The sequence below is a fragment of the Bombina bombina genome, chromosome 6 (genome assembly GCF_027579735.1).
Source record: "Bombina bombina isolate aBomBom1 chromosome 6, aBomBom1.pri, whole genome shotgun sequence".
NCBI lineage: Eukaryota > Metazoa > Chordata > Amphibia > Anura > Bombinatoridae > Bombina > Bombina bombina.
Window position 1 is genome coordinate 658,467,949 of NC_069504.1, and position 17,435 is coordinate 658,485,383.

At 37.6% G+C, this 17,435-nt stretch overlaps 1 protein-coding gene across 2 annotated transcripts in view; it reads left to right on the forward strand.

Moving 5' to 3' along the window:
• The window catches only part of LOC128663407 (RNA polymerase II elongation factor ELL), a 209,879-nt gene that overhangs the window by 82,536 nt on the left and 109,908 nt on the right, over positions 1 to 17,435 (forward strand). For both annotated transcript variants that reach the window (XM_053717722.1, XM_053717723.1), the window contains exon 3: positions 5,579 to 5,706. In XM_053717722.1, the coding sequence (XP_053573697.1) occupies positions 5,579 to 5,706 (128 nt within the window). The remainder of the gene's footprint in view (positions 1 to 5,578; positions 5,707 to 17,435) is intronic.

The following is a 17,435-nucleotide window of genomic DNA, read 5'->3' on the forward strand; positions in this document are numbered from 1 at the left end:
AAGAAAATCTTAAAAAAAAAAATGTATTTTATATTTAATTTATTTTCTTCCCTTTACCTGTCTCTTTGTAGTAGTTTTCCTAATTCCTTCAGATGGACTTACATCACTGTTTGTCTTCCTCCCCTCCATCTTTTTTTTTATTAAATATTAATTATTTTTCATTATAATAATTTTATTCCACCTGAATTCCAGTAATTGCCATCCAGCAGATCAGCCATATCCCACCAGTATTATAGTAATTGCCAGTAACATCAGTTGTGGTTAGCTCACATCCATATTGATAGCTTTCTGATATAAACTTAATGTATGACTCCAATGTCTGTCCATGATTATAAGTAGTTTTGAATAATTCCTAACTGGGGAGGTAACTTGGAAGTCTTGTGGTCCTTTTAAACATAATTCTTTTTTTCCCACTTTCTGCCTCTCCGTTTCCAGATCAAAAGTTGGCATTCACCCTTCATCTGTCATTTGGAAGTATTCTCTCAGTTCTGTCATTCAGTTAGTTAATTCCAAAAAATAAGTCTTAAAAATGTGTAAATATAAACATAATGTAAACTTAGCTATGGTTATACTAGTTATGTGTGTATATATATATATATAATAAACACACACATTATAGAGGTTTGTACCTTTTTTTTTTAAAAAAATCTGGTTAGTGGTCCGCGGCATTCAAAATTGAGAGTTTAGTGGTCCCTGAGGTCTGAAAGGTTGGCGACCCCTGTTCCATGCAATACACACTGCATAAGGCAACATTATTTTCCCAACCGGAGATCTCATTCTCTATTACAGATCCGGCTCTACAGTGTAGGAGTAGCTACAAAATTCTAGTTGTAGCGCTACTCCCACACTGTCCAGATCAGTAAAAGAGAATAAATCTCCGGCTAGGAAAATAATGTGGCCGCACTTGACAATATATTAATCCACCTTCCTTAAGTGAATAAAGAGGAGAGAGAGCTTGAGTGCAATAAATAGGGGCAAGACTGGAGCTGAACGCTGGTTCAGTAGAGACTAGAGAGCGAGGGATATAGAATCTGCTGGGGAAACAGCATTTTAAGCTAGTGCCTAAGCATGTCCTACTTAAATCCACCCCCATGTCCTAGCTGCTAGACCCGCACTGCAAATCTCACACCTTCCCGGCTCTGTTAGCATTGCGCAAGCTGTAAAAAGCAAAGTGAAAAAAAGGGACTCAATCACAGAGAGAAGTAAATAGGCACTTTTATATCATAATGAATGTAGATGTTTGAAAAGTGTGATCATTGATGTGAATGGTTTATCTTTTTGTGGGCTTTTAACGATCCTTCCAGTTTCACCCAAGTACAGACTCCTCCACATGCAAACTATGCTGGCTGCGGCGCTACCGCAGCTGCGCTCTCTGCCTCTGATTTTTGTCGCGCTTAGAAACTTTTAACGCACTGAGGGCTCCAGGATAATCAACACTCCCTGTGATGTGCGGCCTTGATTGACAGGTGTGTGGGATCAAAGAAATGAATGCGATGCCGCGCTCATTAGAGGGAGCATTGATACTGATATTAAGATTTATTATTATTATTTTTTATAGAACATGAAGTAGAAATAAATAAATATACAATAATCCTTTATGGATATAGAATTTTCTATTCATGACAGATTTTGTCTTCCAAACAACAGATTTAACTTAAATGGTTGTGTTTTTATTTGCTTGCATATTTCATTAAGTGGTTTGTAGCTGATACAATGTATATACATTCACCTGTAAAAAAAGATAGGCAAGCGTTAATCCATGATGTTCACACCTATAGTCATATGACCAGAGGTTATCCAATAGCTAGACAGCTTTAGGTATATATTTTAATGTGTGTTTTTAATCATTAGTATGAGTAACATGTCAGATAGAGGCAGAAAAAAGAGATTCAAGAGATCCAGTTGCAGAAAAATCAAGTGGCTTTATTAGTGGATTAAAATCCACTCTTGGATCTCTTGAATCTCTTTTTTCTGCCTATATTTACGGACTACAAGGAGTCCGCTTACCCTCAAGAGCCCACACAGCCTCTACTCCAACTGGTTTCTTACCTGCCGCAATATCATATTGTATTTCCCCCTGTGAGAGCTGAAGATTCGACCGGCGCTGGAGCGTTCTGATTTGTTAAGCCTCACACACCCCCTCTCGGCATGTTCCGATGATGACGTCAGACGCCTAAAAGACTCGGGTGGCGCTAAAGAGAAAGGCACGTCTAGTGTATAATTCCACACAGGAGCTGCGGTTCACCAGGATGACAAAGCTTTTGACCTGGAAGCTGCCATTACTTTTCGAGTGAAATTTATAGAAGCTGACTATCAGTTACTGCGGAGTGAGTGTAGAGGCTTATTCCCTCTGTTCTTCTTTTTCATATTGATTGACTGTGTATTAGCTCCACTAGCGCAGAGAAAATGAACATGTGCTCTCTATGGGGATAACATATTATTCACATATACGGCAGGTTTTTATATTGGAGTACATATATAGTCATCTTTACTTTGAGTTAAAGTGACTGTGAACCCTGGGGAATACTACTGTGCCTTTATGTCAGATAGAGCTATCTTTCTTGAAGCTCTTTGAATCTTTTTTAGATTAATTAAATAAACATTTTTGAATTTTTTAATTTTTACGAAGATTGTGCTGGCTTTTTCTAATCTAACCTTATATATATATATATATATATATATATATATATATATATACACGCCACCAGCAAAAAGATTATGACTCACCGAAGGCTCAGATGATGATTAGCATTTTTTAGCAATAAAGTATTTTTTAATTAAGGTATGTAAGTTTTTTTTTTTAGACATAATGCTATTGCACACTTAATAGACTACAGTATAGTGTAAATATAACTTTTATATGCACTGGGAAACAAGAAAATTCGTATGATTCACTTTATTGCAGTGGTCTGGAACCAACCCTGCAATGTCTCCAAGGTACGCATGTATATTACAAGCTCAAACCATTTAATGTCCCTTTAAGTGTGATGGAAACACTGCCGCTGTTCTGGAGAGACTGGAACTGAAACAATATTCAGAAGTATTTTACAGCATAACCATGCAAAATAAATGTTTATGCAATGTTGTCTATTGTTCCCAAATGGTCTAGATTACAAGTGGAGGGCAAAAATATTATTGAATGCTATCAATGCTTAAGTTAAATCTACTTTTGCGCTCGTATTACAAGTTGAAAGTAAAAAGGTTTAAATAATAATATCTGAAGGTTGTATGGAACGACCGTGTTAATCCCTTTCCCATAGACTTCTATGGGGCATGCTACAAATCCCTCTTCTCAGGTTTTTTGCACTCTAACTCTATGGCCTCTATTTATCAAGGTCTGGCGGACCTGATCCGACAGTGCAGATCAGGTCCGCCAGACCTCGCTGAATACGGCGAGCAATACGCTCGACGTATTCAGCATTGCACCAGCAGCTCACAAGAGCTGCTGGTGCAACGCCGCCCCCTGCAGACTCACGGCCAATGGGCCGCCAGCAGGGGGGGTGTCAATCAACCCGATCGTACTCGATCGGGTTGATTTCCGGCGATATCTTTGTGACCGCTGCTTCATAACTGCTGTTTCTGGCGAGCCTGCAGGCTCGCCAGAAACACGCGGCATCAAGCTCCATTCGGAGCTTGATAGATAGGCCCCAAAGTGCATTAGGACAACTGCGCTAAAGCAAATGTGCATTAAGAAATACATTAATTTCCTTTGTTCTACACTTAGAAGAAAATATTATTTTTATTTTTTCATATACATATCTATGTATATATATGATTGTAATGCTTTATTTTAATATGTTTCACATTTTATTATACTTTTATTCTAGCCCTAACACTTAACATCAGGTTTCAAGTCACGCTAATGTTTTTAGCTCTGTTATGTGCTACACTAAAGCACAGCACTTAACTTTCAACTTGTAATGTGAGTGATGCCATTGAAAGTATAGGGAGCACTAAAGGGATGTCGTCTACGCTAAACACCTTGCTCTATCAATATCGCTTCACTAGTAGTCTAGGCCTTTACAAAGCAAGTTAATGTTGAGTTTCATGCCCTTTTAACCATGTTGAAAATATTTTTTGCATGGAAAAAAACAAATAAAATTGAAATGGAGACTAATACAGCATTATCAGTTGTGTACTCCCTGCTAATGTTTATTGGCTAATAAAGACAACTCCCATGACACTGTTGTTAGTGATGGACACACCTCTTCAAGGCTTACAAGAAACCACTAATTTATGCAGGAAAATACAATGCATATTTTAAATAATATAACTTTATGATACAACTTTAAACACTATCTTTTAGCTGTAACAAAGAAAATAATTGACTACATGTTCCCTTTAATAGATACATAGCTGTGTGTGAAGAAGCATAAAGTGTGCTGTCCTTTTTCATTCTAGGTATTTTATTTAGGATCCTGTTAGCCATATTCTCTCCTTGACATACAGTCAAAGGACTCTATCTTTCAGACTCTTTTGCGCCAGAAAAGAAAAATACCATAATTTGCAGCCCATAACATTCTCCTCTATGTGAGCCCCTCTGGGGGCCCTCAACATTCTAAATGTGATCTCCCCAGGGTCCCTCTGTTTACAGATTGTGGGCCCCAGCGGTTTAGTTGACTAATTGTTGGGTTATCCAGGGCCGCATCTGGAGAAGCCCCCTAAGGAGATCCTTAGTCGTTTTTATCTTTTCATACAGCAAGTTCACCTGAGCTTACATTATCCTTATCTTTTCTTAAGACCACATTTCCCACCAAAGGATAAGGATGGAAAAACCCACTTTGTAAATAAATACAAACTCAGTTGCTTTCCTTATCTCTACAAGTTCCGTACATGCATTGTGCTGTGAATGTAAAATTCTTTTGTATATATAAATGTTATAAATATAATATATTTTCTCTTTAATATGTGTGAATGTTTCTTCTACTCTTACCAAGTATATACACTGTTTTTGTATCAATGTATCTTGGTGTTAAAAACAAAATGATATTGTCTAGAAGATTGTCTATTTTAGTAACACTTTTTTATTTTGTAGCTTAGATTGAATATATTTATAATCTACAAATGTAATATGTTTTAAAATATCAGGATGTAAACAAGAAGACAGGAAATGGATTCAGCGCTGTAGTATTGTTGTTTAGCTGTAAATGTCACTGCAGTTAAATAGGAATCTTTGCTCTGTATTGTAAATATTCTATAAAAATGTGCTTGTGTGTACATTGTTAGGTATCTGTTTTTCATAATAGTACAGACAGCTAGCCACTGCTATTTTGTTAGAAACATTTGCATTGTTTTGCTTTATGTTATCTTTTTACCTCTGCTGAGATAATTTAGAGAAGGATGGGTCATTGCAGTGGGCTTTTCCAGTTCTCATAATTGAAAAACCCACAGGAACAAAATGGCAGGAAAAAAAAAGGTTTTTCTATATAATTTAATATTTTATATCTTAAAAGTATTTTCACGTCCCTTTAACATAGTAATTTGGTATATGGATCTTCATTGTTGGCATTTTAAAAAAGGTCACATCTCCTTATATCATGTATTTTAAATATCTGTGTTTTACCCTTCTGATCAACAGTACATCAAGATCCCTTCTCCCGCACCTGGTTCTGATGACAGACTTCGAATTTTTGCCTTCTACCTATCCAGGGAGAGTAAAGATAAGCCCCAATCAAGCTTCGAGTGCATCCGCCAAGGAACGTCATGGTGAGGAGAATGTCCCCTTTCAATCTTTTTCTTTATTTTGATTGGATAACATTTCTAAACTGAACTTCAAATATTTGTATTATGGCTCTTGGAAGGTTATGTTTAGTTTGTAGAATATCCCTGCACCAAAAGTTGGCAAGAGGTAGGTAACTGAGAACTATCACACACCCATAGTTGGGGGTGTGCAGAACATAGAAGCAATATTATTCAGATAGAGCATTCAATTTTAAACAACTTTCTATTTGACTTATATTATCTATTTTGCATTGTTGGTATCATTTGTGGAAAAGAATATATAAATATTCTCAGCAGTATCAATGCATTACTGAGGAGCTAGCTGCTGATAGGTGGCCACTCACATTTGTCTCTTGTCACTGACTTACATGCTGTGTTCAGCTAGCTCCCAGTTGTACATTGCGGCTCCTTTAACAAAGGATACCAAGAGAATGAAGCAAATTTTATAATAGAGTAAATTAGAACATTTTTTTAAATTGTATGTTCTGTCTGAATCAATAAATGAAAAGCAAAATTCGGTTCCACGTCCCTTTAAGTAAAACCCTTTAAACCAGAAATAATTTTCCAGTACTCATCAGTTGCTTGCCAGTATGCTTACTAATTATTTAAATTACTACATTATTAAAGAACTTTTCATTATAGCACTGTTGCTTGCAAATAACAAGTTAAAATCATCTTCAGAGCAGCAATGCACTACTGGAACATATTGAACACATTCGATGAGTCAATGACAAGAGGCATTTGTGTGTGGCCACCAATGCAATTGTTGCATTCTTATGAAGCAGTGGCAGTAGCTTCTTTTTTGTTTGAATTTTTCTAAGACTTGGGGCCAGATTACGAGTAGCGCATTAACAGTTACGCACAAGCGAAAAGGAGTTTATTGCGGATGTTTGCACATCGGGTTTACAGCTCGTATTACAAGTTGAAAGTAAACATGGTCGCTTGAGCGCAATCACGATTTATGCTAGAATGATTTCTGCGTTCTCAGGTAAACTGTTTTCGCGAAACAAAAAAGTGTTACAAAACACATCAAAAATACATTACAAAGTACATTTACACTCATAATAACACTGTATTATAACAATTATGAAAAAAATTGCAATAAAAGTTATAAGGGCTCAAAGATATGAGGTCTCAGGTGTTAGGAGAAAAAAGGTTGCAAAGGACTTTAACATAGAGATACTGTACATTCATATACATATTTAAATCTGTATATGTATGTATGTAGATATGTTAATTTATGTGTACATATGTATTTTTTTTATATGTGTATATATGTATTTACAGACATATATACACATATAAATACATATGTACACATATATAAACATATATATAAGTATATATGGAGCCCTTTGCAGTCAAGTAGATGAAAACATGTAAAAGCATTTATATGCAATATTCATATTTAATAAAGTGTTATACTGTGTATTTACTGTAAATATTTCTCATTCCAGTGTAATTTACATAGGGGAATGTGTTCTATGTATTTTATATGGCTATTCCTATATATTTCTGTATATATCTATACCTTTATATAATCATGTATTTATATAGGTATAGATACACTGATTAGCTACATTAAAATCACCTGCCTAATATTGTGTGGGTTCCACTCGTTCTGTCAAAACAGCTCTGATGCATTGAGGCATGGACTACACAAGACCTCTGAACGTGTCCTGTGGTATCTGACACTAAGGCATTAGCAGCAGATCCTTTAAGTCCTGCAAGTTGCGAGGTGGGGCCTCCATCGATCGTTGTTCCAGCACATGCTACAGATGCTCAGTCAGACTGAGATCTGGGGTATTTGAAGGTCAAGGTAACACCTCAAACTCTTTGTCATGTTCCTCAAACCATTGCTGAACAAATTTTGCAGTGTAGCAGGGTGCATTATCCTGCTGAAAGAAGCCATTGCTATCAGGGAATACCTTTGCCGTGAAGGGGTGTACGTGGTCTGCAACAATCTATAGGTAAGTGGTACGTGACTGTCAAAGAAACATCCACATGAATGCAAGGACCCAAGGTTTCCTAGCAGAACATTGCCCAGAGCATAACAATGCCCCGCAGGCCTGCCTTCTTCCCATCCTGCTGCCATCTCTTCCCCAGGTAAACGGCGCACACCTACCCAGCCATTCACCTGATCTAAAAGAAAACATGATTCACGTCCCCATTGAAATCGCTTTCACCGCTGGGCAGGGGTCATCATGGGCACTCTGACTGTTCTGTGGCTACACCACTTCATACGCAGCAAACTGTAATGCACTGTGTGTTCTGACACCTTTCTATCATAGCCAGCATTATTTTTTTTAAGCAATTTCAGTACAATAGCTCTTCTGTGTGATCGCACCAGACGGCTAGCCTTTTCTCCCCACGTGCATCATTGAGCCTTAGACACCCATGACCCTGACGCCGCTTTCACTGGTTGTCCTTCCTTGCACCACTTTTGGTAGGTACTAACCACTGCATACCGGGAACACCCCACATCATTTGCCGACATGATTTGCCGTTTTGGAGATGCTCGGACCCAGTCGTCTAGCCATCACTGTTTGACCCTTGTCAAAGTCTCTCAGATCTTTTTGCTTGCTCATTTTTCCTGCTTCCAACACATGAAATTTAAGAACTGACTGTTCACTTGCTGCCTAATATATCCCACCAGTTGACAGGTGACATTGTGACAATATAATCAATGTTATTTACTTCACCTGTCAGTGGTTTTAATGTTGTGGCTGATCAGTGTATATATTGTACCAAAATACCATCAGATATATTAAAAAGAACATATTCTTCTAGTAAAAAGAGCAACCGTATTGCTCAAGGCAAAGTTCGGGACAATATTATGTGCTGAGAGAGGCTGTCACCCTCGCGACATGTAGTGTTAAGTGGAGAATACTGATATGTACATGTATATTAGGTAATATTCAGTGAAACAGGCAAACCAGGTTGCGATACAGCGTATTCACTTAACTTTGAAATCTCAGTCAGAGCAAGCAGGTCATGTGACTTTCCTTAGAGTATTGATAGGGCTTTGTAAACGTTATGTCTTTTGAGCGGTTACTTTAAATGCCAGCCGATATTCCAAAAAAGGCCCAGCACAAGCAAGCAATACGCCCACAAAATGGCCCGCTATTAAACTTATAGGAGAGAATGGTATAACAGATAATCCTGTAATCATGTAGTAATAGTGATAGCCTGTCAGCTCGAGTATATCCGTAGCGTTAATCAGGCTTGCATTCAACACAGTTCCACACCTCCGTAGTTAAGAGCCGGGTCTTAACAGACCAGTTCCACAAATCACATGCAAGCACAAAAAGGCATACTCACAGTAAGGTGCTCTGTTGTCATCGAGTTCCCTGCATTCCCAAATCTCAGTCTCAGCAGTTCAAATCTCATACACTGTCAGCACTACTCAGCCTCTCTCTATGTAGCACGCCCTCTCTAGTCAGCTGGAATCATCCGAGTCAGCTGTGATCCGTGTCGGTAAGGACGTGCTGGCGGAAGTGGAGTCCCTGTACTCCACAGTAAATGAAAAACAAAAAGATATCCAAAGTACATCCAGGTGTGGGAGAAAAAATTAGGTATATAAGGTGTGCTCCCTGAATACCTGACACTGTCTATGACTACGGCCACACTGGGCCGAAACCGGTCAGACTTTTCTACTTGTCTCTCTTGCTGAGAGTTTTATCTACATGTTTTATCCTTGAATCACTTCAATAAAGTTTGCCTTTTTACATATGGAATTGGAACTCAAGTGATTTTTTCTCCCACACCTGGATGTACTTTAGATATCTTTTTGTTTTTCAACATATTCTTCTATGTGAAGAATATTGGAATGTGAAATATTAATTAATTAATTTTCATGTCGGTTAGCACACTTAAGAATATGCGATTGGGTTTGCATGAGATTAGTGTGTTAAATTTTCCCCACTTTTTTGCTCTATTGACTTCTAGGGGGGAATATGTTACTATGCGCGTGAAATTTGAAGTTCGTCTTTTTTCGCTCATCTGCTTAGTGCGAGAGGGAAAACAGTTTACTTTTTTTTTAGCTTAGTGTGTGTGGTTCACATATACTTTGTAGCCACCAATCACCAGCTAACTCCCTGCAGTGTATTGCTGCTGCTCCCAGGACTACTAAGTATAATTTCCAACAAAGGGATGCTAAGAGAATGAAGTAAATTTTACAACATAAGTGATTTTTGGATAGTTTCTTAAAGTTGTATGCTCTACCTGAACTTTATAAATAAAGAATAAAAATAATAACTATGAAAGTTTAATTTTGAGTTTCATATCATATCATATCAATATGATCACTTGTTTGCTGATTTCACCATATGGTGAAAAAAGATTAGGATACATTCACACTTGAAAAATCAGATCTTTCTTAAATAAAATATTATTCATAAAGGGGAATATTTATCAAAGCGTCAACTGAAAATACGCTTGAACTACGAGATTAATCCGCCGTAGTTATCAAAGCATCAAGATCGTCAAATGTTGAAATGTGTGACGAAATATACGCTCCCGCGATCTCAATCCGACGCAGATCGATGCTTGCATCATTACAGATGTTTTGAATTCACATTCAACTCTATTTGACCATTTTCCCAATTGATCAAACATTTAACAGGTACGCTCGTGTCTATTCCGACGCAGCATACCTAGTTTTCAATCCACCACCCTTGAGGCCGCGGATGCCATAGAAATCAATGGGAGTCTGAAAACACAGAAAGCTTATGTTCGATGCTGCAAGAGAATGATGTATATTACATAATAAAAGTAAATTAGAAACTTTATTAAAATTGTATACCCTTTGTAAATCAAACAATATTATTGCTCTACATTTGGTGCACTAGTAGATATAGGGATAAAAATGAAAAATACATTACTACTTATGGATTATGTTACAACTTTGTCTCTCATTACAAAGCAAGGGGACAATATTATTTCTCCAAATTTTTTGAAAAGTTTTGCCCCAAATTTGTTGCACTAATAGATATAGAGATAAAAATGAAATAAATACACAACATAATATAGCTAACTTCCTTTTTATTTTTTTGGAAAAATCTATTTGCACTATGTTTAAGCCATGTAATACAAGTCCCACTGTCCACTTTTCGCACCAATTATGGCACAAACTCCTAAACAACCCACACACTAGTGAATTTTTCAACCACTTTTGATTGGAATATGCATAATCACATGATTTATGACATTAGCCAATCTGATTCAAATATACATTTTAAACAATCACTAACGAATCAAATTGCTCAATACTTGTGTCATTGATCAATCATCAGAACTTGTGCCATTTGTTACATTGTGTATTATACTTTGAAAGTATGTATATGTGAAATTAGTATTAAAGATAAACATTGATGCTGACATTAGGACACACAGTGTAATATTTTAGACAATGATTTTAAAATTCGAATTGATGTTTGATTCAATATAATCTTGAGCTCATAGCTCAAAGGGATAGCCCACCTAACATTAAAAGTTCATGAATCGGATACAGCAGACATTAAAATCACCTCTTTACTGTCATGCTATTTTCAGTGTATTTCTTCCTTCTCTTGAATTTATTTTTCAGTAAGAAATGTCATCTTATATGCCAGCCCATTTTATAACACCTGTGTAGAGGTGGTTTTTAAAACTAGATTGCAATCTGGAGGGGGTTACACAGGTACAGAGAGAAAACTGGCCCAGCTCTTAAAATATCTATTGATTGCAAATAAATACATATGATACCCTGATTACATGTTATATTCTCAATTATTCCTGCTCAGAATAATAATCAATTTACACTATATACATACAGGGAGTGCAGAATTATTAGGCAAGTTGTATTTTTGAGGATTCATTTTATTATTGAACAACAACCATGTTCTCAATGAACCCAAAAAACTCATTAATATCAAAGCTGAATAGTTTTGGAAGTAGTTTTTAGTTTGTTTTTAGTTATAGCTATTTTAGGGGGATATCTGTGTGTGCAGGTGACTATTACAAAAACAAATATATACCCATTTCAATTATTTATTTTTACCAGTGAAACCAATATAACATCTCAACATTCACAAATATACATTTCTGACATTCAAAAACAAAACAAAAACAAATCAGTGACCAATATAGCCACCTTTCTTTGCAAGGACACTCAAAAGCCTGCCATCCATGGATTCTGTCAGTGTTTTGATCTGTTCACCATCAACATTGCGTGCAGCAGCAACCACAGCCTCCCAGACACTGTTCAGAGAGGTGTACTGTTTTCCCTCCTTGTAAATCTCACATTTGATGATGGACCACAGGTTCTCAATGGGGTTCAGATCAGGTGAACAAGGAGGCCATGTCATTAGATTTTCTTCTTTTATACCCTTTCTTGCCAGCCACGCTGTGGAGTACTTGGACGCGTGTGATGGAGCATTGTCCTGCATGAAAATCATGTTTTTCTTGAAGGATGCAGACTTCTTCCTGTACCACTGCTTGAAGAAGGTGTCTTCCAGAAACTGGCAGTAGGACTGGGAGTTGAGCTTGACTCCATCCTCAACCCGAAAAGGCCCCACAAGCTCATCTTTGATGATACCAGCCCAAACCAGTACTCCACCTCCACCTTGCTGGCGTCTGAGTCGGACTGGAGCTCTCTGCCCTTTACCAATCCAGCCATGGGCCCATCCATCTGGCCCATCAAGACTCACTCTCATTTCATCAGTCCATAAAACCTTAGAAAAATCAGTCTTGAGATATTTCTTGGCCCAGTCTTGACGTTTCAGGTTGTGTGTCTTGTTCAGTGGTGGTCGTCTTTCAGCCTTTCTTACCTTGGCCATGTCTCTGAGTATTGCACACCTTGTGCTTTTGGGCACTCCAGTGATGTTGCAGCTCTGAAATATGGCCAAACTGGTGGCAAGTGGCATCTTGGCAGCTGCACGCTTGACTTTTCTCAGTTCATGGGCAGTTATTTTGCGCCTTGGTTTTTCCACACGCTTCTTGCGACCCTGTTGACTATTTTGAATGAAACGCTTGATTGTTCGATGATTACGTTTCAGAAGCTTTGCAATTTTAAGAGTGCTGCATCCCTCTGCAAGATATCTCACTATTTTTGACTTTTCTGAGCCTGTCAAGTCCTTCTTTTGACCCATTTTGCCAAAGGAAAGGAAGTTGCCTAATAATTATGCACACCTGATATAGGGTGTTGATGTCATTAGACCACACCCCTTCTCATTACAGAGATGCACATCACCTAATATGCTTAATTGGTAGTAGGCTTTCGAGCCTATACAGCTTGGAGTAAGACAACATGCATAAAGAGGATGATGTGGTCAAAATACTAATTTGCCTAATAATTCTGCACTCCCTGTATAGTGGTATCAATAAACACCGATATATGAAAGACAACATTGTTTAGAACAAAAAAAAAGGAATTTAGGGACATGTACATATATTTGCAAAAGACACACACACATATATATATATATATATATATATATATATATATACTGTATATATCAATTTATAATTCCATTCACTCAAGAATAGACACAGCACTCACCGGTTCTAGTAAGATATAAAACGTCACTTTTATTCGAACAGTCGAACAGTTTAAACCAGCTTAAAGCAGCATTTTCCCAAACGTTTTGGTACCAGCCAGGTACCTTGTTCACTGGGACATCAAAGTGCAAAGAGAGAGCATTATGGCTCAATACCTACCCCTCACCTCTATTTAAACCGATCAAAGGAGCAACTAAAACCGCACACCCACAGCTGAGAACACTTACGGCTAGCTCACATACTCATCATAGCCTGTTACAAATTATCTCAGTCATAACATGGTCAGCGCATCTGTTATGCTATTTCTATAACTACTATGCAATCGTAGCACATCTAGAAACATAGCCCTGTGGTAAATATCCAATGTTAGTTACTTATGATCAAAGGAACTAATAGGAGGTGACCTGCTGCAGGGTAGAACCTCCCCCATATCCTAGAAAGTCGCATGGCTAATTAGAACAGCCAATCAATGCGTATTACGTATCAACTCTGTCATAACTATAAACATAATCATTCACAGATCCTCACATAAGCCCTAATGATCGAAGCCAAGATAAAAACATTTAAAATATATAGCCTAACTCCAGTATATGTTGTACACTACATTGGTAATAAACTAAATATATATTACAGCAATTTAAAGCAAAAGCAGCATGTCTCAAAACTGTATGATAGAAAATTTGTGGCGGTTTTATTGTCCATTTAATTTGTGATGTTTAAGATTGTGTAGGAGCATATCAGTCACAGAATAGAAGATGTTAAACTAGCAAGTTACCATGTAATCGAGGATACTAGCGAGAATTGGGTTAGGAAACTTGAGATCCAACTAGCCAAGTATAAAAATGAATTGGGAAAAACGACTTTATAAATCGTTATATGGCAAAGATGATATTCCACAGCATTTTAGATGCAGAAGACAGTTTAGAGGGAGGAAAAAGCTAGACACAGTGGACAGTAGTGGTGGGGAGACATCAGAAGGTGAAAGCCCTAGTGTGACAGAAAACTCCAACATAGGTGGCCCTTTAGGGGGAATTACTACCCGATCGGCAGGGAAATCCCCTATACCGACACAAAGAAACGACGGAGGTCTCACATCAGAAGGGGAGACTTCAAAGAAAGAAAACCCAAACGAAAGTAAATATAGTGTATAACCTGAGTGATCATAGGTTAAGCGAGAGTGAATTGAAGGTGCTTTATAAAGGTTTGTCTTTTGTACCCACTCCTAAAGTGGATACATTTCAGCTTAAAGTGGATATTTATAAGCTACAAAGACAGCTCAAGTTAAAGGATTTCTTTAAAGACAAACCACAGACTACAATAAGCACCTTCAAGTCACACTCAGATTTTGAACCACCAAATATGAACCCTTCCTGACAAAGTTGTATACGCATGGTGACTAATGACTGTGAACAAGCCCAACCTACTTCCCATTTCTCTAACCTCAGTAAGGACGAAAAACTGGCCCTACAAAATCTCATAGATGACAGTTCTATTATCATACAGGCTGCCAATAAAGGCGGCTCTATAGTTATACAGAATTACTATGATTGTAAAAAGGAAGCCTATAGATAACTGGCAGATACCACTGTATATATGAAATTAAGGGGTAATCCGACCAACACCTTTAAAAAGATGTTGGATGTGATTCTGAAATGTTGACTTGAGACAGGGGCCATAAATGAAAATGAACATGACTACATGAGTGTGAGATATCCTGTGACATCGGTACTTTATTTGTTGTCTAAGGTGCACAAATCCTTAGAGAATCCCCCTGGCAGACCAATTGTTTCTGCCAGGGGATCACTATGTTCTCATGTAGCCGGGTTCATAGATCATCACTTACAGCCTGCGGTTAGGGATTTGTTTTCTTATTTATTGAATTCTGCTACACTCATTAAACAATTACTCAAAATTACTTGGTTGGAACATGATGACCTATTGGTCAGGATGGATGTTGACAGCCTGTACACTGTGATTCCCCATTGTGATGGTGTGCAGGCTGTCAGATTCATTTTGAGTTCATCATTGGCATATCTGGGACCACTCATTGAGTTCCTGTTAGACCTATTACTGTTTTGTTTGAGAAAAATTATTTTAAATTTGAGACTGACTTTTTTCTACAAACAGCTGGAACTGCTATGGGCTCTAACATGGCTCCCGCATATGGCAACCGCTACATGCTATGGTATGAAACACCCGTAATGAAAACACTTTCGTTCTCGAATATTAAATTATATGTAAGGTACATAGACAACGTGTTTTTGGTGTGGAGGGGGACAAAAGTATCTCTTATGATATGGATAGAGATGTTAAATAATATCAACTTCCCCATTAGGTTTAAATTTGAGGTTGATAGAGCCACTATCCCATTTCTAGACTTGAACGTATGCAAACATGAAAGTGAAGGGGTAGTTAGTTTTACAACATCTTTGTACACTAAGCCTACAGTTAAAAATGTATTGTTGTCAGCACAACGTTTTCACCCGAAACATCAGAAAAAGAGTGCTCATTAGGGTGACACGTAATAACACACGGGAAGATACTAGGAAACTACAGGAAGACATGATTATGAAAACTAAAACAGAGAGTCTATACTACAAAAGACATCCATATGGCACAGAGTAAACTTTTGAGAGAACAGCAAATATCACTGCTTAATAGAACACATCAGGACAAGGTGGAAACTGAGAAGGCGAACTTTGTCACCACTTTCACACCCTTACATAGTGTGATGGAAAGATCGCTTAGAACCAACTGGGGCATTGTCAAATCAGATAAGACTCTACCGTTCACTCAGATGGAAACACCACAAGTGGTATATAAAAAGGCACCCACCTAAGGGATTTACTAGTGCACAATGATTCGGTCAAATGCTACCAGAAAGGATCTTGGCTAGATGGGAAAAGAAAACTAGGATGCTATAAATGTGAAGAAATACAATTTACACCACAGATTGTCCTGTATGAGCAATCTTGTGATCTATACGTTATCATGTCCTTGTTCCCTGGTTTACATAGGTAAGACCTCAACTACGTTTAGAGAAAGGATGGCAAATCGTGGCTTTGCTATACGTGAAGCAATAGACAAAAGAACCTGACCAACCGGTTGCCCGCCACTTTCTACAGGCAGGGCACATTGCTGCAAGTTTGAGAACTATGTTAATAGATCATGTGCCCCCCTTAAAGAGAGACCGGCACAAAGGATTATTGCAGAGTGAATCACAATCTACCGATTGGACACGGTGACCCCAAGGGGTTTAAATACATAGCTAGATTGTAGTGTCTTTCTGTGAGAACTGATGTCCCCTGACCAGTCAGATATTGATCCCTGAATATCGACTAGAATTTTTGATATCTTTTCACTGTGACTGATTCCTTTGTTCTTTAAGTAGAATCTTTGTTTCCTTGGATTACGGATGCTTCTATGATTGGACAGTCTAGGTTGTGTTTTTTGTGACCAATGATACAAGATATGTTTAGTGTCTGATTGGACTATAGAGTGTCATATTCTGTGACTGATATCCTCCTACACAATCTTAAACATCACAAATTTAATGGACAATAAAATCGCCACAAAGTTTCTATCATACTGTTTTGAGACATGCTGCTTTTGCTTTACATTGCTGTAATATATATATATATATTGTATTATATTTAGTTTATGACCAATGTAGTGTACAACATATAATGGAGTTGTGTAGAATATTAGGCTATATATTTTAAATGTTTTTATCTTGGCTTTGATCATTATGGCTTATTAGAGGCTCTGCGAATGATTCTGTTTATAATTATGACAGAGTTGATAGGTAATACGCATTGATTGGCTGTTCTAATTAGCCATGCAACTTTCTAGGATATGGGGGAGGTTCTACCCTGCAGCAGCTCTCCTCCTATTGGTTCCTTTGATCGTAAGTAACTAACATCGGATATTTAACACAGGGCTATGTTTCTAGATGTGCTATTATTGCATATTGGTTATAGAAATAGCATAACAGTTGAAATAGAGGTGGGGGGTAGGTATTGAGCTATAACGCTCTTTCTTTGCACTTTGATGTCCCAGTGAACAAGGTACCTGGTTAGTACCGAAACTTTTGGGGGAAATGCTGCTTTAAGCTGTTTTAAACTGTTTGAATAAAAGTGACGTTTTATATCTTAATAAAACCGGAAAGTGCAGTG